The sequence below is a fragment of the Labrus bergylta genome, chromosome 7 (genome assembly GCF_963930695.1).
Source record: "Labrus bergylta chromosome 7, fLabBer1.1, whole genome shotgun sequence".
In the NCBI taxonomy this organism is placed as follows: Eukaryota; Metazoa; Chordata; class Actinopteri; order Labriformes; family Labridae; genus Labrus; species Labrus bergylta.
The window spans coordinates 27,253,994-27,277,737 of record NC_089201.1 but is presented as its reverse complement, the minus strand read 5'-3'; the positions used below and the strand labels follow the sequence as shown (position 1 = coordinate 27,277,737).

The window sequence follows — 23,744 nt, the reverse complement described above, 5'->3', positions numbered from 1 at the left end:
GAGTAAGATACAGGCATTTATACATTTCCAATTAATAAGGAAAACCAATTATTATGTAAAATGACTGTACAATTGTATTTCTTAAATTGCATGCTGCTTTTTAATAAATAGTGAAATATTAATATGTACAATCTTTGAGTGTTTTAAAATAGTATTAAAAGTGACGTCTGTTATTTAAAGATGCCTATGACATTTCTCTGGCAGCATGTTAAATCCTCTGAATCTCTGAAAACACACCCATCTATGAGTATAGCCGTTCTTATTGATCTTAAGTTCAAATGTAAGCCTTAACATTAACCTCTAACCTTTAAGAAAACCCTGAATAAATAAATGTACATGTGAATTAACTGAGTGGCATATACAGTCAGTTATTCGGCCTTGTAAAGATTAATGCACACGTATGTGTCCTTCTTATAAGGTCTATCTTAGCAGAGCAGGCTCTCGTGACATCTGTGAAATTCTCTGCAAAAACTGACATTTATCTTTACAACCAAGCACAACCACTCTTTATTTATTTATTTATTTATTTATTTTAAAGGGCTCACTTCTCAGCACTTCGGTGACTCATGTGGATCCGTACAATGTTTCTTCTGATGTTCAGTATTTACAGCAATTCATCTTTTTAATCAGATTTAGGCAGATTAAATTGTCTTTGTGAGGATGACCTGAGTGAAGCAGCAGAATATGAACTGATCAGGTGATCCAGGAGTATTTGTCTGTGAGTGTGCAGATAATTGAATATGTCAGTAGAGGCAACGGGAGATATACAGTACCTACATACTCTGGTTTAATGCGATCCTGTTCTCTGTGTCCTTGTGTTACACCAATCTTTTTTTGTGTGAAGGAGGACACAGAAGAGAAGCTCAGAGTCTGAACCTGATTAAAAGAATGCTCTGTATGTGGAGGTGGCTTCAGGCCTTAATTAAAGTGCTGAGTGTGTGTCCCTATGTGTGTGTGTGCGTGTGTGACTCAGCAGTTTGCAGTATTATTTTCTAATCTTAGTTTCCGACACTGTGAACCTCGACTCAGTCCAGCATGTGCATTAACACGTCTCTTGTCTGTCCTCAGAACAAACCTTTTTTGTGTGTGTTTGTGTGTGTGTTCATGTCCACCCTCTCCCTCTCGTCTGCAGGTAAAGATGCTTTGACTACACAGAAAGGCTGAGTTTCAGTTAAAGTTTCAGCTTTACAAAACCTCAGGCTAAAAACCAGAGTATCAGACATCTGGCCACATTCACAACATGTAAGTGAAGTCTGAGCAACCTCCATCTATACTCACATAAAACGAGGAATGAAAGGCACAGCTAGAATCTGAAGAGTCTTTTAGAGGTGAAACTGGATATTGTGAAGTAAAAAGAAGCTGGACATTTCTTCATTTCGTCAGGTTCAGTTTTTTTTTTGGAGCTGAAAGGTAAAAAGAGATGGCAGTTTAATTTTGACTTAGTATCCCCCTTAATCCTGCAGGTACTCTCCACAGTTTGTTTCGATAAATTTACTGCATCTTTCATGGAATTAGTCGTCCTGTTTTTTAATTTGAGGAAGGATAATGCTTGCAGTTCTAATAATATCCCAAAAAATCTTCACGTTTTACATACCATTGTTTTCAGCTTTTTTTTAGATTTAGTTTTTTCCATTGTTATGAGTTAACATTTTGCACATCTTTGTGGTGAAATAATGAGACTACATGCTCACAATTTTACCCCATAAAAGGTGTTATCATGAGTGAATGGGCTGATACAAACCTGCCCTGACTTCTATTATGTTTGAACAAAAACACATCTAACAATCCCCATAAGAATAGTTTTTTTTTGTTCTCTTTACTGTACAAATACACACACTCTACACATTGACTTCTTCTGCAGGCACAGAGTGATGCTCTGCTCACAGATATACTGAGGGCCATCTGAGAGTGACTTCATATTATCAGTATCTGATCACTTTTAACCCGAGTATTCTTTTCTAACTCGCAGTGGAAGAAAAGGCAAAAGCATCTTTTGTATCCACATAAAGAAGTGATCCCTGCAGTTCCTGGATTTTTCCCCTCCTTGGAAATGCTCACAAAGAATTTTGTGTTTGCCATCGAGCCATGACTTATATATTTATTTTGGATTTCCAGCCGCTCTTCAGAGTAGAAGTAATATTGATACTGATGCATGGTTATCACACCTATACTGAAGTTTTTAGAAATAATCTTGTTCTAATATTCTTTGCCACCATCATTTGATGTCGACTGGGATTTGATCACCCAGTATGCTAACATCAGTCAGTGGGTTAGTCCCTAACTTTGTCTATTTGGCACCAGTGAAGTCTACCAAACTACCTATTCAAAGGTGTTGTTTGTAATTAATTAAGTGCAGACAGTTATCATGTAGTTTGAGAATTACTGTTATCGTTCAGAACACTTTTTCTCATCATTGATCATTCTCGGACATGTTCTGTATATAAATGAAGCATCTTGTGGCAGATTGGTTTACATACTGTATATGCAGCTCCAACTGCTGACTGTGTTGATTACCAAGCCAAATGTTTATTCCAGTTAAGATCTACAACTCAGACCATTTGCATTTGAACAGTTGCATGTTTTTTATTATTTTGGCTTCAATCCAAGTCACTGAATATAAAATGAACAATAACAAATGTTTACAGTGAGTGCAGACTTTCCAGCTCTGAGAGTACTGGAGGGTTTTTATGACACCTTCAGATGAAAGCGGAAACTCAGCTCTTTATTTCAGATCCGATGTGCTGCAGCCAACCAATCAAACATTTACACACTGCAGTGAACTGCGGCTGACGGTGAAGGTTAAAATGGGAAACATGAAGGACTCCTGTGCTTCCTGCAGGTGGTGCTCCCTCTCTCTAAAACTAAACACTTGGAGACGTGTTGATTTCGCAGCACTAGAAAAACACTTAATACTGAACAGAATAAGACTGATACATGCCATTGAAAAATGTGTCCTTCCCAATATTCATTACACTTTTAAATCACTAAAATGCAATCTAATTCTTTACTCAACCTTAATAAAAGTTTATTACAGAGAACAGAACCATACATTCAGATGTAGAGCTACGGGTTTTCATGCAGATGGAGAGTCATGAATAATTATTCACATTTGCATTGCTACATCTCCTTATGGGTTTTAGCAAATGTTCAAAATGTAACAATGGCACTTTTTTTATATGAACTTGAACTCTTTGTGTCATTTGATGACTCACAGGAAAAAGACACCGGACACAAGTCATCCTGAAGATTTTGACCTTTTGGAAATATAATAATGCCAGGCCCGTTTGAATACACTAACATGCAGAATAACAATGGCTATAAGTGATACATAAGGACCAGACGACACTGGTCTGGTCTGATTGGATTATTGAAAGCTATTAAAGCGAAATGGACTCCTTGATGCTCCAGAACTGTTTTCTCTTCTATCAGCCATTCTGTGAATTTGAGTTCAGCCCAGAGTGGTGACGGAGTTCAGCCCAGAGTGGTGACGGATATGTAAAATAGCGTGTGGAAATATGAGTGTATAACATGTTTTTGTTTGCTCCGTAGGTTCAGCTTTGCTGTCCCAGAGCTGTGATAAGGTCCTGCATTGGCTCCGTGTCCTCTGGGTCCAATAGGCCGTGCTGCTGGCAGAAGAGTGTGAGGTGTGTGAACAGTGTGTTGAGGTGTGGGTGCAGGCCCAGCGCGAGGGTCTCTTTGTAGTGGGACCAATAAATGTGCGCAAGAGTCCTGAAAAACAGCAAAAACACCTTCTGGACCAGAAAGACAAAGCCGGTCGGAAACACGGAGCCTGGAGGGGAAAAAGGGGGGAAGGACTTAAGGATTGGAGTGAAGTTGGGGTTTATTGCATGAAATTATGGATATAATATATTTTTACCTGTTTTTGTGGGGAACACCTCTTCATCAGTCAGTAGCTCCTGAATGTACGACATGGCATAGTCAAAGTAAAGCGGCGCAGAGCACTTGAGCTTCCTGCCGTGATCATCGGTCCAAACATAAACCCTGAAACACCAAACGCATGCCATCATTAATTAACACGATAACGGTCCCCATCATAAAGCAAATAAACAGACACTGTGTTTTAAATATTATGATGTAATCCTAGTAGGTTCAAATATAATATTTAACAATGATGACTCATAGTCGACTATGTGTTGGACATACATCGCTAACGTTACTTTGAGATCATGAAAAAACTAAAATCACAGCTGTGCATTTCATATTCTGTTTCATATGTGTTCAAAGCAAAGAGGTCTGCTATCTCAAGGGTTAAGTTCAAAACAAGTGATAAAAACAACAGCAAACTTCTGAAACCAATGCAACAATTAAGTCTTGCACTCCTCTAACATTGTTGGATGAAGTATTTTAAATAGTCAAACAGTACCAAAATCTATGCAAGCAGAGCCGGAGAAAAGCCTCTTTCCCTGTGTCAAGTGCCCACATTACCCACATTACCCAGTTCCAGTGAGCTAGCAGACATGTCATTTAATAAGGGACGTCTATTTCAGCTTATAGTCGGAGGCAGAGGTTACGAGCAGGCTACAGACTCTACTCCACACACAATTTGAGGCCTGGGCTGTGCTGTGGTGTAGTGGCTAGTGCTGTTTCCTCACAGCAAGACGGTTTCTGATTTGAATCCCTGATGCATGTTCTCCTCATGTATAAGTTTCCTCCGGGTACTCCGGCTTTCCCCAACAGTCCAAAGACATGCTCGCTGGGTTAATTAGTCACTCCAAATATCCCGTAGTGGTGAGTAGGAGCATGAGTGTTTGTCCATCTCTAGGTGTTTGATTAGCGAACCAGTCCTGGGTGTACTCTGCATATTGCCCAATGACAGCTGGGATCGGCTCCAGGATGGAAATTTGAGGCCCGACTGATGTTGACTCAAGTGACCTGAGGAAGTGTATCAGCTATCTATCCCATCACAAAAGGGAGCTTGTTTAAATGTTTTACTAAAGCAGCAGAGTTAATAAAAAAAATGGATATTTACTTTTGCCATCATGTATCTAGAAATCTATTTGGATGCTGTCCAATCTCACTCTTGCAAGCCAAAGCGTCAAAAACTGACCTCAGACAAATTCAACAGCAATGTGTGCTTATCTCTGAATGTCCACATTTCAATTATCTGGCAAGGAGAAAGTAAGTCAATATAATGTGTCTTGTGATTTTGGAGAATGGGGCCTTTAAGTAGGGGCTTTATGATAGTTAGTTACTCACGTGTCGCCTGGTCCACAGGCTGTCGGGCAGGTGCTGGGAGTGCAGAACTCAGACAGCGCACTTGAGAAGAGGTTAATTTGCTTGAAAAACGCCACAGCTGGAAAAAAAAAAAAAAAAAATCGATGAGGAAAAAATGACTTTGTACATTAATCCTGTCTGTTGCTGAAGGAGAGAAGAGGGTACACACGCATGGAATCAGATTTATGTCAAATTTAGAGGGAGCAATTAAACATACCCCCCAAAAAACAAATTGTATTGTTTCACACCTGCCACGCACATAAAATAACTTTTTTGAAATAAAAAACACAGGTGAGGGCTAATTGGATGAATTGCTCTCTCTAGATGTCACTTAAATCTGACTCCATATGCACACTCTCAGCTGTGTTCAATGGGGTCCACTCACTGTTGCTGGCGAGCCACTCTGCCCGATCGACGCCAGGGGGCAGCGCTGACAGGGCGACCATGTCTGTGCGTGCGACCTGCTGGCTCAAATTCTGCTGCAGCAGATACGGACGCTCCTCCAGATTGTTGTTGTTAATTCCCCTTGGGAAGACATTGCGGGGGTTAATGAGGCAAAGACAAGTGGTGTCAGTGTCTTTGGATTCATGACTCCAGCTGCATCCAGCAGATAACACATTTGACTCTTTCTGACACTCTCTCTTATCTGTCTTCCTCCTCTGTGTCTGGAACACACACACACATGCAAACACATGCAAACACTGCTGTAACGGCAGACCTGAACGTCCAATAAACCAGCAGTTAATGTAATGGAAGGCAGTCAATTCAGAGCCAGAGTAATTACTGTTAATGAAGCGGCAGCGCTTAGTGCTACACAGCAAATAACTGCAAAGACTTATTATGTTGTGGGCGATAAAGGTAGCGGGCTTAAGGTCTGCTGATGCATCCTGAAAAGGTACAGGTTTACAGAGATTTATAGTGTGTAACACTTGGGAAACTTGTGATACAGCAAGTTTCCAAGAGTGTGAGAGTAGGAATGATGTTTGTGAACGCCGACATGTGCTGGAAAGTCAAACTTGGCAGCATGATTTGACTGTATGCAAAGAGGCCGCCCTCTTTGCATACAGTCAAATCATGCTGCCAAGTGGATACTATGGGTGGTGATGATGATGATGAGTGGTCTACACTCTGGCTCTTTCAAAGCTTCACTTTTAGCGTGCACTTTGAATTAAAGGGAATATTTCAAAGTGTCGAGCGGTCATGCAGCTGCTGTGCTCAGTTTTTAGACGTCTGCTCGCCCAGCAGCTGAGAGTTTATTCAGTGTGACCTTGCATACTGTGATAAGTGAAACACAGTGCTCTCTGTGGGGGTTTCACTGTAGGTGTGTCTGTGTGTGTGTGTGTGTGGGGGCAATGCAAGGAAGTTAGTTTAATGATTTCAAAAGCTCCTTTTTTTGTCCACAGTAAAGGTCAGGAGAGGTAGAGAAAGGGCAAAAGTGACAGAGAAGAATGTAAACATTAGCTTTACAAAGGTACAGGAGTGCAAATACAACCGTGACAGACTTCCCTAATGTCCACAGGAACTTCTTTTGTTAACATCCTGCTCTGCTCCCCGGCTCCATGGCATTAATTCAATTACCGCCTCTTGGCTACCAGTTGCTGTCACAGCACACAAACACAATGAACCCGGAGCTACTTGTAATGTTGTGTTTGTGGTGTAAACACACTCCTCTGTGTGTGTGACCCTGCTCTCCTCCTGCTCCTGTGCTGTCTGTTTACCTTCACTTCTGCCGAGCCGTGTGGGGGAAATAAACATTCCTCTTCAGCACAGCCAGCTGCCTCAAAAAAAAAAACGCTAGCACACATAAAGTCTTTCCTTGTCTTAGTTCGGAGCTCACATGTGTTCCCGCTGTTCGAGGAATCCACCTTCACTGATGCAATCAGACAAATATGTAACCCACACACACACTCTTATCTGGAGAGCATTCCTCAGTATACCATGTGGAGCCAGCTCTCTAGTCATGTTTCTCCCCAAAATACATCTCGTCAGTGCATTTAAACACGCCCTCTACGACTAAAAGACGACACAAAACTGGTTGCCAGGCGGAAACATGAACTTAAGTTTCTACAAAGAAGAGAGAAATAAAACTTACAGCTTTACACTGCTGATGTCAGATGACTGAAGAGTCTTGCTGTCTTCCTTCTTAGCCGAGGGGTAACTATGGCAACCCCCCATGGCATAAAGCTAAGAGCGGAGCTGTTGGTTGTGCCAGCCCCACTTTTCCATCCCACACATACTAACCCACACTCGGCACACTACAGGCAGGATATGACACCCACTGCTCCAGCACAAACATCCCTCAGCTCACAGAAGAATCCATAAAGCTGACAAACGCACAAGGACAAAGTTGAACAAAACACACACACAAAAAAATTAGTCCAGGACTTGAAGATTGTTTTCTTTGGTGGTTAAAAAATAAAAAGCGAAGCTCTCCAGCTGTCTTGCCTCTCTTTTCGCCCCAGTATCAGTGTGTATATGTCTTCTTTGTCTGGAGTCCCACACCCCACAGGCTCCGCCTCTCTCTGCTGCGAGCGGACAGGCAGGTTTCTCCACAACCCTATAAAAAAGTACAAAACACAACTCCGCCTTCTGCCCCTTCCTCTTTTCCTCCCACACTGCATACACACACACACTGTCCCTCTCGACATGTGTGCCGTTCTCTGCAGATAGAGCATGCAGGTGCAGATGAGTAAAGGTGGTGGTCAATCACAGGAGGTAGAGGGGGGAGACGTTTGGCTATGCTCGTAAAAATTTAGAAGAATGTGATGACACACTTGATATATTGGGGATCACGTAATGATAACACACACACGCGCACACACACACACACACACACACACACACACACAAATATAGTGCAAGGGCAATGATGTATAGACGGGACTCCAAACTGAAAAGTGCTGTGCGGGAGAAGGTTCTCCTCCCCCCCACCCTCACTGTAACCCAAACTCATTTCACCTCTGCCTGCAGCAAAGTAAGATCTATGTGACAGGCGGGTTACTGTTTGCACTTGGGGAGATGTATTGTTAATTGTTATTTCGCAAGACACACAGTAGAGAGCGGGAAGCTCACCTGCCCCTAAGGTAAACATATCTGTGCCACCAAGGATCTGTGCTCTCTTTCTCTCTACATGTGTGTTTGTACTCTACATGTGTGTGTGTGTGTGTGTGTGTGTGTTACAGCAGGATTTAAAGGTTAGACAAAACTCAGGCGCACACTTCTTTTTGGTCAGACACATTTATTGGTATTCATATCTGAATTTACAAGCTAAATTGACAACAGGTAACAGACACATTACTCTCTAAATGAAAGAAGAAAAAGAAAAAAAACACCAGCATCAGTCCACTTTACAAAAAAAAAGGCATTTCAACAACACAACTCCCCCCTCCCCACATACATACATTAACACTCACACTATTGTATGATAAGCTACGATACTAGACAGAATTTAAATGGACTTGAGTAAGTAACAGACGGTAGAGCCAAGAAACTATTTGACACCTCGTGTTTCCCAATTTAAGTTTGAGGTGAAGATTGAAGAATTAAGAGTTGTTTGGATATCGATATCAGGATCTGTACAGGCCCCTGATACTTCCTTAAATGCAGTATAAGGTAAGGTAACGCTGAGTATTCCACTGAATGCAGCAATCCAATGCCATAACCAGTTATTGGTTTCAGGTAACTAATAACATACAACAACATTGTGATGCTAGCAGAGAGTGTGAGAATAGAGACAGCTATCCAAATGTCAACAATCTGTGGCTTTCCTCTAATAAATATATATTTATTTATGGCCCTAGTATCAGAGGGGAACTTATTATTTATCAATACACAAGTCTAGGTATTGGGATTTGGTATCCTGAAGGAAAACATGCTCTCGGAACATCTCTGTGTACAATACTCAATGAGATGAATGAAACTAATGTGCAAATTGAATGGCACTTGAAGATGACTGTATTGTACCGCCTGCCATATTGCATGTTATCACAACACACCATCGTAGCTACATTGCATACACACACCAGATTCTCATTGTGAAGGAGGCCCACACACACACACACGCACACACACACACACACACACACACACTTCAAAATCAAAAGGTTAAGGGTCAGATGCAGTGCTGAGGTTTAGCTAAAAACAGGATGATATATTCTGACCCTGTGCACATCCTGACAAGAAGCAGCCCTGTTTTTGTTTCTCTTTTCGTACCCTAACGCCTGCTTCCTTTGGTGATTCACTTCAAACAGCTCTGAACAAAAAGAGCAGGGGGGAGAAAAAAAAAAAGTCTGTGATCTTAGTTGAATCTGTTTTGGATGCGAGGCATCTTCTCCTACTGCTGATAACTCCGTCACATGACATGAAAGAAGGATCGAACAAAGACTGCTTTATATCAATCTACAACTGTACAACCATTTTAAGAGAGGACGCTACTTCACACATATGAAAGCCAGTTGTAAACTGCTGGGAAGACACACTTTGGCAGAAACCATCAAAGATAAACTAAGTATCTACATTATTCACTCATTCAAGTCAAACGTTACCACTTCTTTGAGTTGGGAGTAATGTCCTGACACTTGCCACCCCCCCCCCCAAATACAAACCAAAAAGTGCTTCTTGAAAAAGTGCTTTCAAAATAAATAAATACAAACAATCTACGTGAATCATTCCACAGGCAAATATGCAATTAAAGTCAACTCCTGCCCTGAGATAGAGAGAGACGAGGAGAAAGAGAAAGTGAAGCATGACTGTGTGGATCACTCTGTTTTTTTTTAATCAAGCCTGGTCTTGTTGATGTTGGTATTTAACATGATTTCCATTGGTTTTGATTAGATTGCTCTCAACATGTGGTTATATGGTCTATAAACTAATATGTCCTATGAGAAAAACAATGCATTGCAATTTCTTGCCGCCCAAAGTGATTAAAATAGTTGTTTATCTGACCACGACATTCAGTTTTTAGAGCACTTATTAGACAAAGAAAAGCTGAAAATCCTCACAATTGAGAGGCTGGATTTAGATCACGTTATTAAAAGAAGAAACAACTGATTAACAAAAGAGAGGCCTTCATTTTCTCTGCCAATCAATTTTGCAATTATGAAGAAAATGTGCAAACAAATGATATGAAAGAAAGTTGATGCAGCATTTCAGTCCGCATTGTGATGACCGTTCTCTTCTCATACGACTAGCTAACAGACCCAAGTTAATAAAAGTAAATCACATGGAGGACACACTACAGACTCACACTCCCAAACCTCCATGTAGAAAGTAAGTAGCAGAGGACAGGAACTGATGCTGGGGTATTAACCGAAACACAGACATCATTATTGCCTCATTTCAACAGTACAACACACATACCGTACATTATACACGTTGCAACCTGCAAAAGAACCGCCCTTCCATACATTGGATTTATTCCAAAAATAGATATAATGTGTATATATATACTGTTTACATTTATATTACGCTTACATATTACCAATAATAGCCACAACCTAATACAGGTTCAAATTCCACAATATTACATTGAAGGGTGATATGAAATAAGATGTGTACATCACTTTGTCCTCTGGATGCTTTTTGTTTTTTGCACGTGTTTATAGATTTAAGATTTGGTTGTGTACACATGTATATGATTGTTTGTGTGTTTGTGTGTGTTACACAGGTGTGCTTTCTTTGTATCCGCATACCTCTCATTTCACCTGAGAATGCCCTCTGAATCACTGACATATATCACACACACACACGCGCACACACACCACACCAAACGCACACGCACGCACGCACGCACGCACGCACACCACACGCACAACTCTAAGCAACATTAGAGGTTTGAGGAGGAAGAGACACATGAAAAAAAAGCCTTAATGCTCTACATGATCAAGGCAGAGAAACCTTACTTTGATTAAGAAATGATCAAGTCTGCACATGAATTAAGCCAAATGTGTTATCACTTGCACATTAACTGCACTGATTAAAACTTTGCCCGGCATGTACATTAAAAATGCTGAAGTGAAAATGGTAGCTAGCTTTGCATTTTGGCTTTGTAATCGTGGCTGATAATTTGAATACAGTCTTTTACTTAAGTGTAAACAGTCAAAAGCTCTGATAGAAAAATTCTCTGGGCTATGATTTAATGTTCAGAGAGTGTTTATCATGCACAAACAATGCTGAATTAAATGTAATATTTGTTGTTTTCTTAGTGTTCAAATGCCCCAGCTGGCCCACTCTGAGTGTAGCCTCTGCTCGTTACAAGAGATCGAATGTTTCCACAAAATTCAATGGAAAACCATTTTCATAGTTCATATATATATCTGTGTAACAGAATTTGGCTTTGGGGGTTCCGGCACTATAATGTTTTTTTTTTCTAAAAACACACATTCCTCTTTGAAACGGTTCAGGTGCAACTATGCCATGAAGGTGCAGGAGGGATCGGGGTTACCCATGTGTAGATGTGTGTTATCCAGTGTACATACAGTCAAGTGAGGATCTCCTTTTCTTCTTAGGACGAGAGGGGTTTTGAAGAGCTGCTAACAGGAAGCCAAAGTTGCATGGTTGTGTGTTGAATGAAGATTATGAAGCGTGTGTGTGTGTGTGTGTGTGTGTGTGTGTGTCAGTGCTGCTGCGTTAGGCCGGTCCATTAGCAGAGGGCTGCGTCTCTCTGTAAATCAAAAACATGATCGAAATATTACAAACTATTCATACAACTAAAACTATTATTAATACATTTTGAAGACATTAGTAGAGTTGTACGGTGAAATCTTGGGAGAAGCTTTCTACCCAGGTTTTAAGATGACTGTTTAATTGTAGCAAGAAAAGAACAGGTCTAACTATTGACATTAACAGTGACATCACTCCTTTCAAGGTGTGCCACTTGACTTTAACTGAGATGCACAAAAACACACGCACACTTACTGTGTGACAGCAGCTGACTGGGTAGCTGGACTGGCGGTGGTTGGGCCGGGACCGTCTCCATGTTTCTTCCTTTTCTCGCTTTCTCTCTCTTTGATGGAGAGTCCCTCTACTGGCACCTTATCCGCATCGCTGGAATAAAACAAAAAAAACAAGAAGCGCATGCTGTTAAGATACACTTCAGATGCTTGTCTCTGCTACTGACTGCATTTCACCACAGTTATCTGCTCTTAAGCTGTCCACACTGGCCATTATCATGCCCAGCACGTTCAGCATCCCTTGCATACATTCTTCTGACATCAGCTGGATGTGACTGACCCACATCAAAGGGAAACAGGTTTGTGTTCATGTTGTTACTTTAAAAAGTCCAACTTGGATTGATTTCATCGTAACATGCTTGTAGGTGCACATTTTGTTAGTGACTTGCTAATTTACAGGCTTGTTAAAATGTTAATATGTTGGCCTGGTTGCCACACCTCTCCATAGCATGCTACCCGACAGACTGTTAGTAGAGTGGTCGCTCTGAAACATCTAATATATCGTACAGAGTTGGGTCTTATAATACTGTGGGATTGTTGACAATGAATTATTTGTATCAATAAAGCAGTGCTACCAGACTTAGTGCTCTCATATTTCTGTGTAATGAAACAAGATACTAGACACTTGATTTCTAAAAATGCTGAGCAGACTGTTTCATGCCAGGGGGGGAGACCGGTGGGGTCATGTTGTGAATATGGGATAAGCCTTGCATATGGATAGAGGTCCTGTAGGGTCTCTTCAAGTCGACATGTGGGTTAGTATATTTCTGAGATGAAAAAGACACGTCAAGACTTTATGGCTTAAAGTTATCGTCACATCACATCACATCCTGTTAGAGGCAACAAGCAAACAAAAAACGAAAACATGTGGCGCGTCTGTGCTCATGATGACCTTTTCAACCCCTTCACACAACTTAAGGAAAAACATTCCACACTCCCGAGCAGAGGAGCTCAAGCACAACATACCGTCTTACTGCTGGTCTGAAAACTCTGAAGTCAAAGGGACATCAGAAAGAAGGGGACAGACAGGAGGAGGCAACATCAGAAGAAAAACAGAAATGGTGGAGGTCACATTGTGTGGTTAAACTTGGAGTGGAACGGGTTAGAAGAGCTCTATAACGCCCTTTAGAGAACAACACTAAAGGGAGGATACAGAGCATCTATTTAATCAGAGCAACAGCACATTTGTGTTTTGTGTGTTTACCTGCTGAAGACTGCCCTCTCGTTTTTAGCATCCACAGTGAGCCGAATGGTCTCCTTGCCACTCCCCGTGGTGATGGTCTCACTGGTCGTGGACACCGTCTTGCCTCCCTCCTCATCGCTGTCTGAGCTGCTGGATGAGGACGAGTCGGATGCCACCAGTGGAGCTTTTCTTGCCACACACACACTCCACACACACGCTGCAGAGAGTGAAGGAGAGTCATCGTGTGACTTTGACATCAGCGACGAGGTAGTCGGAGGTTCATTTTCACAACATTTGGTGCAACTTACGGTTTTGGTTTGGTTTGGTGTTGTCTGATCCGCTGAGCTCCGAGTCCACGGGAGAGCTGCATCTAGGGCCCGTTTCAGAGCTGGTAACAGAAGACCAAAGATACACACTCAGAAAAATGCAGTCGAGTCCATAAAATACATTCACACAGCACTGAGATCATTTGTTCCCATTATATCATCTGTGGTTGCCTATGTTAAAAATGAACATTTATTTCAGATATAGATGCAAACTTGCATTCTAGTTGTAACTATTTGCCAGTCAGTTTAAGGCCCCATTAGCTCCACCTCTTTGTCTGCTGCTAATATTACTGAAAGTTAGTTTGAGATTGCATTTTCAATATGGTGACTGCCGCTGATGGGCTTCAAAAGTCTGCTTCTGAAAAATGGGAAACGTCACTGAAACTACATCCATTTTAATTATGGTCTATTTGTCTGCCATGACAATGCATATTTATTCTTTTTTTTCCCCTTAAAAATGCTTTCAGCAAAATCCTTGAATACATTTCTCATATTGAGACCACCGGCAGACACACCAACAGAAAGGCTGGAAGTCAGTGAACTTGGCCCATCCTTTCTCCTCGGCCTCCGTGGCAGCTTGTTGGGGCTGTGGAGTGTCCCAGGCTGAAAATCCTGTTCCTGCTGCAGGTGCCTGGGAGTTCACCTCTCCAAAGTCTGCTATCCAGCCAGTGTCTAGGTATCAAGAGCATCACACACATCCACTGTACATAAGCTTCCTGCTAAATATCTACTCCACATACAGTATAAAGCAAAAATGAATTGTGAAATTATTAAATTAAATATTTCTCACTCTTTGTCGCATCAATCTGGGGTAAGCTTGAGAAAGGATCCAGGACATCTTCAGTTTTCTCTTCCTCCTCAGAGTCTGAGTCTGGTGCTCTGTCAGAGGCCTCGGTGGAAGGAGCTGTTGTCCTATCACACGCTGTACTGGTCACTGAGCTCTGCGACACCTGTGACGCGCCGAACCTTGAACCAAATGAAACGTTTGACTGAATGAGCAGGTACAAATCATTCACGTACACAACATAAATATATATAAAGAACTTCCAAACAAACTGTTGAGTGCCTTTTCTATTCACTGTGGTGTGTCTACCTGTTACGAGACTTGGTTTGTGTCGAAAAGTTGATCTCTTTCTCCTCCCAAATGTCCTCTTCGTCATCGTCAAACGGCTGAATCCTTTCCTTGGAACAGGCCTCAAACACAGCTGTGTTAGACTGCAAATGAGAGGTGGACAAACCAGCTGTGTTGAGTTAAAGTAGTTCATATCAATAGTCATAATGCTGCCTAAAAATAAAACATTAAACCTGATTTAATCAATATTGTTTAATGTGTGCAGTCACTTGAACAACTGTGTGTAATTGTGTAAGATAATATGGTGCTATGTGGTTTGTTACATTTGTTTTCTGCCCTCTAATAGCCTTAAGATTATTATTTTTTTTTAAACTTTAATTTTAAAACCCCACAGAGAGGATATGGAACAACTGATGTATTAACAAATCTAAATGCACTCACACTTTCCTGGCCTGCATCAATGTTGATATTGATCTCCGCAATACGATCAAATGTTGCTCTGCAATAACAGTAAAAAAAAAAATCACTTGAATGACACTCAATAACAATATTGCACTGCAAAACAGAGAGGAGCGTCACATCACTTACCCAATGCTGTCATCATGATCAGTAAACTCCTCATCATTGAAGCCAAACTGATCAACAAAGTTAGCTGTCATCTGCTGAATCTGGTAGTCTGAAAAAGCCTTAGACACATACAAAAAAACAACAGATTCAATCTCTCTGCTCACATAAGGCCTCAGTATTGTGTTTGCATGTGTGCTCACTCGGAGTATTTGTACCTGCTGTAATGTCAGTTCTTTAGGGAATGGGCTCTCCATATCATCCTCTGAAGAAGGGCGTGGGTTTCCAGTACCAACCTGGACACAAAAAAAAAAATCACCACATATGCCAAATAGGAAGTGTGTACAAAAAAGCTATTACTGTGAAGTAGATAAGCATGTGCAATCGCTTACCAGGTCTATAGTGTTCCTTCTATTGGCCTCTGACAGGGTCTGATCCACAAAAGTTTCCCAGCGCCCTCTGTAGTCTTCTGGGAGCTCTGCATCCACATCAACATTAGTAAAAGCAATTTACATTTTACCATCACGTTCTTTCACATAGAAATGTGAGCACACTCAACTACACACACCTGTGATGAGGCTACTAATCTGAGTGTGAACGGGGCCCTTCTCCAGATTATGGACTACTGTGTTGGCAATCCTGGTCAGATGTCCCATGTACCCTCTTCTCATTCCACCTTCAGACCTGAACACACATAGCACCACACTTATGGAGCCCCGTGATAGCAAAAACACCATCATCAATCATCTCAAAATTCCTTACTGTAATTTATCATTCTCTTCCCAAGCCTCCAGAATCCTCTGGACAAGGTGGCAGTGCTGAAACAACTTGTGAGAGACAAAGATAAAGTCAATCAGTTGTTTTGATTAATTGAGAGACATAAAACTAGACGTTTCAGAGGATCAAACGTCCGTGCAAGTCAAGCAGAGACACCTACATGTGTCACCATTAGATTGTGTGCAGTGTTGTCAGGGGTGATTGAAGGTTCTGAGGTGATTTCAGGCACAGCCTGATCACGTGAGTCATCTGGATTAGGGTTGAATTCTTTCTGGGATCCCAAGCCAGGCTGAAGCCTCATTTCATGGGCGCAGGGCCGGAGGATTGCAGCAACACAGAGCTCCACTTGGAGATGCAGAAAGTTGTTCCATGTGTACTTGAAGAACAAGTCCTAAAAAAACGCAATGTTTTCAGTAGTACATTTGATATCTGTGCTCTAAATAATGCAGCATGTTTGCACATCTCACCAGTAGCAGGTCCATCGTGTTAAGACAGCATAGTTCTTGTGCCACGACAGCATGACTCGCAGAGCTTGTGTAGAGCAGAGAAGCCACCAGCCGGGCTACATGGAGACGTGTGTTCCCTAAGGGTTCCGTCAGCACACCCAGAGAAGTCAGCATGGGATTTCGCTAAAGGCACATGTAAAGAGGGCAAAGAGGAAACCAAAGACTGCACTTTTAGAAGGTTTTTGTTACACAGGTGAAACTACTGTATCCCAACATTCATCTAAATGTCAGAGACTCCAACATGACTATTGATGAAAGTGGTTGAAGCACAGAAAGAAGGAGAAAATATTCATATTGCAGTCTCTTCAGGATTTCACAAGCTTTTTTGTGATGCTTGCTGCCTAAAAAGCCTGATTTTTACATATTTATTGTGTAAATTAGTATCATTTAATATCCTCATAATCAGTCAGAGTGCAGGTCGAGTTCGCCATGATTAAATGTGGCGATCAAATAAAAGCTTTTGTTCATCAATCAAACTGCTTAATAATAAAATCTGTAAAGGAGACTACTTAATGACATGAGTACTGTGATATCTTATGAAGAAATCAGTGTGGGTACCACAAACATATTAAACCTCGTGCATACTGCGTAAAGATGAATGGTGAATGTTTTGGCACTGAGGAGGTCTGCATGACAGCAGCAGCAAAGCAGTTGCATCCCCTGTTGTTTAGGAACTGTTTGTATGATAATTAACCTTAAAACAAATAAAAATACAACAAATTCATCTTGAAAGATTGTATACCAATAAAATTAAGCAAAACCAAAGGTGCATATCCTTCAGGTTCAAAGAACTTCAGATTATACACAACATAAGCCAAGAAAACTGAGCTTTTCTTAAAGGTCACATTGTGCAAAGTACACTTTACCTCGGTTTTCTAACACTAATATGTCTCTAGTCTGTCTACAAACCCGCCAATTATGAGAAAATTCCTTCCTCTCCATCTTTCGCCTGCTCCACTTAGCCCTTAGTGACATCACAAAGGGCAGTAACCCCTCCCCTAGGTGGGTGACACTCCCACAGCTGGTGTTTGTTCTGTCCTTTGAGTCTGCCTTCTCACCGTAAACAATGGGGCATGGTGCAAGAAAGGTCAAGCCACCCAAGCTCTTCCAGAGAGGGGGCGTGGTCAGACAGAGCTCATTTACATATTTAAAGGTACAGACACAGAAACAGCCTGTTCTGAGAAGGGCAGAAATAGAGGGGTTTATAGGCATGATCAAATACAGGATCAGAGTGGATTTTTATGGAGAAACTCCACAGATATGCTTTGGAGAGCTCTGAGACGTATTGAAACTGGTTGAAAAGAATAATAATATGTAACCTTTAACATAATGCTCTTAATCTACACCATGTTAAGTGTGAATCATAATCTAAATTAAAATAACAGTAGTTGTGATCGAGACATTGTGATTTCCTAGAGGGACTGGTAATATGAATACATTAATGGAGTGTTCTCACCCTCAGTAGTTACAACAGTTTGTTAATGTCAGAATAAAAACTATTTTATTCTTGATACTCATATTTTCTGCCACTAGCATCTTGATGTTTTTACCTGCATGAGATGTCTGATTTTTCTATTTATAGCAATTTATACACATGTTTAGCATTAAGTTATCTCAAACATCTACCAATATGACATCTACCTTGGGCGGCTCCAGAAGTAGTTGGTGGAAGTGTTTCAGGTGTGGTTGGATGGCCAACAAAATGCTGCTGTTAACGGTGTAACTCCTTTCAAATCCCTGAGCGTCCATCACACCATCCACCCTGTGATGAACAAAGATCAAAAGTGGATCAAAATCAGGAAACAAATTGTTGGAATGACAAACCTCACCCGGATTTAATCTTAGAAAATAAATTAAGGCCAAAACTACAGAAGTGATGTTTATTTCTTCACATTTGAAACCGCGTCACACTCACACTGGCCTCCTGATTTCCAGTAATGTAAGAAGAACTTGAATCCCATTGACGATACAGCTCTCGGTACGCTCTCCTGAGAACATATTCTGTAACAACTGCTCCACAGACTCCTGCCTGTAGAAACACAATAGAGTCAGTCGTCACCTTCCCAACCTGTTCAGAGATTGAACGTGTGTCTGTATGACTTACGACTCCAGCACTGTAAGCAAAGGATCAGGCTGTGAAATCTCTTGGAGCTGATTGGCCTGGTCCCTGCTCAGACGAATGATGTCACACAAAGTCTGTGATGCATTGGACTGCCTCTGTGGAGGAACAAAGTTGAACACAAAGAAACCATGTGACCGATGTGATCTTCATGCACATAATTGACCTGCTGCATTATGCTTTCTGTTCGCCAGTACGTTCATCTCCACTGTTTCGTTGATGTTTTTGATTCTGTGTAGCTACACTGGGAATATTTTCATTAAAGCGTTCTATAGCCAACTTTGCAGCTTCGACCCCCCCTCGACAGGGAACGTCTCCAACTGTGAGGTGCATGGGTGAACAACCAGATCAAGAGGATCCTTTTGAAATTCTCTAGAAATGTTCAGGAGTGCATATGTGAAAACAGCTTGTGAGTGCAGAATATTTTATCACTGAAATCATTTACTGATTAATTTTGAAAAACTAAAATTTCCTTTTACCTCTTCGTCCCTTTCAGGGTGAATGAGCTCTATGAGTCTCTGGGCCAGCTTCTCGTCATTCAGCCACTGTTAAGAAAAACAAACAAACACGTTATTGCATTATTAACAATGTACGATGTATGAAATGAAAATGTTGGCCCATTTGTCTCATACAGTAAGTGTCTCGAGTCGAAGTGGAGGAGGCTCCACACAGCTGATGAGTCTCAGGAGCACATCCATCATGGCTGATGTATCAATATGCTTCAAGACCATGGAGAGGAATCCCTCCTTCCGCCGCAGGAAATGAATCACCTGAACAAAAACCGAGAGCAGAGGAAACACCGTGATAAAAACACATAATACTAATCATGTTGCCAAACTCAAATGAAGAACAGGACCTGCAACCTCACCGACTAAAGTGATCACTGGAAGAGTGATGACTTATGAAGGATGTTCTTACTGACATGAAGTCATTTAAAAAATAATTTAAAGTGATTTTATCAGTACTAATTAAATTCCATCTTTAGAAGAAGGAAATATTTCCGAACATCTGCACGTGGAGGTACAAATCAATCTTAATGCCCTTTAAAGTCAGTTCTCTCTGTTTTTATGCACATCAAAGACCTGTCTGCTGCATCTTCTAAAGTGCATAATACTCAATATGCTTAATATCTGAGTCTTTTAAACCCTAAAAATATCGCTTCATTATCAGAAAAAGGTATCATGTGGCTGCCTTTGGTAATGGTCCTCTTTTTTTTGCCTTGCTGAAAGTCTCTTAGGGCCACTTTGCAAAACAACTTTTAAAGTGCATTAATTTAAGTCTGAAAGAATAATTACAAACAAAAGATTATGCAAACATCTCACAGCTATACGATCCCTTTCCTAATCTAAGAATACATGACATCGACAAATGTGATGGTCAAGTTCACAGGGGTGATCTGCAAGATTTTAAATCATCTTTTTAACATAAATATCAACTTCAAATGTCAACATTTCAGACATTTTTTTAAGCCGTTTCTCTTGAACAAAAATCCATTCTGATGGACAGAGCTACTGACCTTCAATCCTCCGGCCGCACCCTGTGTTTTGCATAACCTGAACTATGTGGACTGCTTTGTATGTAGGAACTTTACAGCCATCTTTGTGGGAGTATCTCCCAAAGAGAGCACTCTCACTGATTTTGCTGCAAGCATCCGTCAGGCTTTGTGAATTAAATCAGGAGAACACAAAAAAAACAAACCTGTCATCTTCTCCGAGTATGCTGTTTGATTTAGCAGCGGCAGTGTGAGTCTGTGTGTGTTACCTGCTCAGTCTTCCGTGTGATGAGGTTCCCAATGGTCTTGCTAAAGAAAGATGCCAGAAGGGGGTTAAGTGGGGACGGCTGCTCCAAGAAGGCATAGAGAGTTTCCAGCAGAGGCTCCTCATTACCCATCTTATCATTGATCACTCCCACATCACATGTCAGCAGCTCACATGCTATATTTGAATACCTGCAATAAATAAAGAGAACACCTGGCAATGAAATCAAAACAAAAACAAATCTTCTTAGCTCTGTTGTACACTAATACTAAAGTAATCTGGAAAACTGGACTATGTGTATTTACATGGGTGGACTATCTAACAGGTACTTAAGTAACCTCTGTGTTTAATACACAATCCATGGTTTGATAATATGGTGATTCAAGAACCCTCTTTTAAAGGATCTGAACACACTCGAGCTCTAATCTTTACAGCAGAATGGCAGAGATGTTATGGATTGCAGAACCAGCTGAACATATTTCTGGATACAACACAACATCAGCACTTTCTGCCCAACCACCTACTTGAAGCGCCTCATCTCCTCTACACCAGTAGGGGGCTCTGTGGTAATCATGCGGACCAGCTCCTGCATGCATTGGTCCTGGCACAAGAAGAGGAGAAGTCTACAAATCCATCAGAAGCACCAGTTAGCACCAACAGGAATAACAGAAAACTGAAATGTTATAATATTAATATAAAGCAGATTTGCAAAAGCCAACAATACACAGACCTCCTGTTTTGGGCCTTGCACTCCTGCAGCACATCTTCCTCTTCCATGAGCTCAGTGAGTGTGACATCCTCCTTGTCCAGTAAAGCCTCCAGGTGAGAGGATGTGTGTAAGTCAAATTTCCAGAACATGGCTGCCGTCACAGGCACACACACTTAGCTTTTGAAGAGAAGAGGATATCATGAGGGATCATGGGCAGAGTAACTTACATGTAAATGTAACACATTTAACTGTGTATAATAATTCACTGTCTGTCTGAATGATCTTACATTAGGACAAGGACCCAAAGCCAGATCTTGCTAAACAGCCATTGCTTTGTTAAAATATGTTGGTGTGGACTTCAGTCGGTATCAGCGAATTCCCTCAATGTAGATACAAACACCAGACACACTAATCCTGGATAGACTGGCTGCAACCTGGTGATGAAGCAATATAAGACACAACAAATGTTACACAATTATATTAAGGAAGACTTTTTTTTCAGTCTGTTATTGAGTCAGAAGAAGGATTAAAGTCAGTTCTAACTAAGTGCAGAGACGACGTTTGCACTGCTCTCTGGAAAATAACAGGAAGCAATGCAGCTGTAATCGAGTTAGTGCTGAACATCTGTGTTGTGGAGTTTTTGAGAATAGCCTCACACGTCCAATCAGCAGCTAATGAATTGAGTAATCGAACAAAACAAGCCCTACCCCAAGAAAGAAACTCAATATTAAAAGGTGAATTATAAATACTTCCATTCAAAATATATGATTGAGTAGTGAGAAAACGTCTCAGTCTTACATTTTCAGAACATTTGTTTACATTTGAAACAGGGATTGGTGACGGTGACAGCAGGCAGGAACTGTTACTGGACAGTGGCTTTATAGTCATATTTAGTCAAGTCATATTTATCTATAAGGCACATTTAAAAACAGCTACAGCCGACCAAAGTGCTGTACAATGCATTAAAAAATAAACAACTTCAGATCACAACGTCCACAAGAGAGAAATATACATATATAAAGAAAGCAACAAAGGAACTTGAAAGAAATGGTCTATTCAGGACCAGGGGACTCGAATGCTAAAATATAGAAGTATGTCTTGAGACGGTTTAGGATGTATATTATAGGAGGCATCCATCCTATACACTTAAATCAGACCAGATACAGCAAGTGTTTCATGCTTATAAATGTGCACTAGGACTCAGTCCATCAGCTCTTACATCAAACATACTTATTCCCCCACGAACATGTACAATAAAATGAATTGAATGAATGACATGAACAATATATCCACCATGGGAAATGAATATCATCTTAAAGTCGTGTAAACACATTTAACTTCACCGTCTATCGCTTCGAAACAGCGAAATAAGCTGTCCTGGAGTTACTGTTTCCCAATCCCTTCAACAAACATGTTGATGCTTAATAACAAACAGGTGCTTTAAAGCTCAGACTGTAAACCTCAGGACTTCATCGTTTTCGCATTGCAAGCTATTAGTGTATTTTTTTAATTGTTTTTATGTTAAACAACATCACAATCACGGTCTGTTGTTGTAACTAAACAAGGCCTTGTTGCTAACGGATGCTGTTAGCTGTCACTTACCGAGCATGCAGAACCCTCAACCAACCTGCTAACAATGTCTTAGTCATGTTGCTAACGTTATTTCACTGAATTACCGACCGGATGTAAGCGGCGGACACATCAAAGGATCACATCGGTTACTTTGTTGCGGCTGCGTGGCTAACATTAGGATGCAATGTCCTCCTCATCCATCCGAACATGCAACATCTTCCGACTTGACAGTGACACACACACCACACAGAGTCGGGGTGTGCTTACATATCTCCAACATAAAGGCAAAGAGTCATTTTACCTTTTGTCCATCATCATTGCACGCGCCACCTGCAAAGCTTAACAGACAAACTCTGCGACTTCGTCTGTCAGGTCACCCAGAGGCCCATCATGTCTGCGTTGTTAGCTTCCAGATACTACTAACCCCTTCCCCCGGTTGTAAATGTCATTTACGCTGCCGTGACACGGTGGGTGGTCTGCGGAGCGGCTGAGTTGACAATGTTCAAATTATACTTCTTGCAAGGCAGCCAACAAAATATCTGTCAGATTTGGAAATCAAAATGGCGGATACCTAAAAACGTAATCAAAAGTTCGGCTGTCCATCAAATGTGTAAACACCAGACCAACTTTTTATTTATTTTCTATTATTTATATTTTTTATATTTTTTATTTATATTTTTTATATTTATTTATATTTTTTATTTACCAACTTTTTATTTCTTTTATTTAACTTTTTATTTCTTTTCTGTCACCCTCAAAAAAAAAAAAAAAACTGCTGTCAGGGGTAGCATCAAGTGCTGCGGCGTGTATGAGGGACAAAAAATTACTAAAAAATAAATAAATAAATAAATGTTGGAAGAAATGCATACAATAATGTATAAATAATTAAATAAATGCATCAATAAATGTATAAATGCTGAAAACAATACATCAATGAATACATTTACATATTTACTTTTCCTTGTACAACATGG

General features: G+C 40.8%; 2 protein-coding genes across 5 annotated transcripts; both read right to left on the bottom strand.

Moving 5' to 3' along the window:
* Positions 1–2,506: 2,506 nt before the first annotated feature.
* LOC109982166 (MOB kinase activator 2) lies at positions 2,507–7,747 on the bottom strand. The gene is made up of 5 exons (XM_020631269.3): positions 7,328–7,747; positions 5,621–5,760; positions 5,218–5,314; positions 3,878–4,002; positions 2,507–3,790 (listed from the first exon to the last, which is right to left on the bottom strand). The coding sequence occupies exons 1-5, from the start codon at positions 7,408–7,410 to the stop codon at positions 3,552–3,554; spliced, it is 684 nt and encodes a 227-aa protein (XP_020486925.1). The 5' UTR covers positions 7,411–7,747; the 3' UTR covers positions 2,507–3,551.
* Positions 7,748–11,804: 4,057 nt separating this feature from the next.
* Positions 11,805–23,342, bottom strand: ppp6r2b (protein phosphatase 6, regulatory subunit 2b). 4 transcript variants are annotated; one of them, XM_029276908.2, is made up of 25 exons: positions 23,072–23,339; positions 21,486–21,632; positions 21,220–21,375; positions 21,014–21,112; positions 20,494–20,680; positions 19,365–19,502; positions 19,212–19,277; positions 18,718–18,830; positions 18,529–18,642; positions 18,255–18,375; positions 16,575–16,736; positions 16,268–16,498; positions 16,093–16,157; positions 15,899–16,014; positions 15,723–15,808; positions 15,549–15,626; positions 15,355–15,452; positions 15,208–15,265; positions 14,788–14,909; positions 14,485–14,660; positions 14,210–14,366; positions 13,677–13,756; positions 13,390–13,585; positions 12,145–12,279; positions 11,805–11,896 (listed from the first exon to the last, which is right to left on the bottom strand). In XM_029276908.2, the coding sequence occupies exons 3-24, from the start codon at positions 21,345–21,347 to the stop codon at positions 12,147–12,149; spliced, it is 2,724 nt and encodes a 907-aa protein (XP_029132741.2). In that variant the 5' UTR covers positions 21,348–21,375; positions 21,486–21,632; positions 23,072–23,339; the 3' UTR covers positions 11,805–11,896; positions 12,145–12,146. The 4 variants fall into 4 exon arrangements, with proteins under 4 accessions (XP_029132741.2, XP_020486944.2, XP_029132739.2 ...); XM_020631288.3 differs by having other exon boundaries at positions 12,151–12,279; positions 23,072–23,338; XM_029276906.2 differs by lacking the exon at positions 23,072–23,339 and adding an exon at positions 22,801–22,919 and having other exon boundaries at positions 12,151–12,279.
* Between the last annotated feature and the right edge of the window lie 402 nt (positions 23,343–23,744).

Coding starts and splice junctions, on each gene's coding strand:
- LOC109982166 (XM_020631269.3), bottom strand. CDS start 7,410: ATGGGGGGTTGCCATAGTTACCCCTCGGCTAAGAAGGAAGACAGCAAG. Junction 4,003..5,217: donor GCCTGTGGACCAGGCGACAC/GTGAGTAACTAA, acceptor TTGGTGTTTCAG/GGTTTATGTTTGGACCGATG. Junction 3,791..3,877: donor GGTGTTCCCCACAAAAACAG/GTAAAAATATAT, acceptor TTTCCCCTCCAG/GCTCCGTGTTTCCGACCGGC.
- ppp6r2b (XM_020631288.3), bottom strand. CDS start 21,347: ATGTTCTGGAAATTTGACTTACACACATCCTCTCACCTGGAGGCTTTA. Junction 16,737..18,254: donor TACTTCTGGAGCCGCCCAAG/GTAGATGTCATA, acceptor ATGTGCCTTTAG/CGAAATCCCATGCTGACTTC. Junction 15,627..15,722: donor GAAGGAACACTATAGACCTG/GTAAGCGATTGC, acceptor TTTTGTGTCCAG/GTTGGTACTGGAAACCCACG.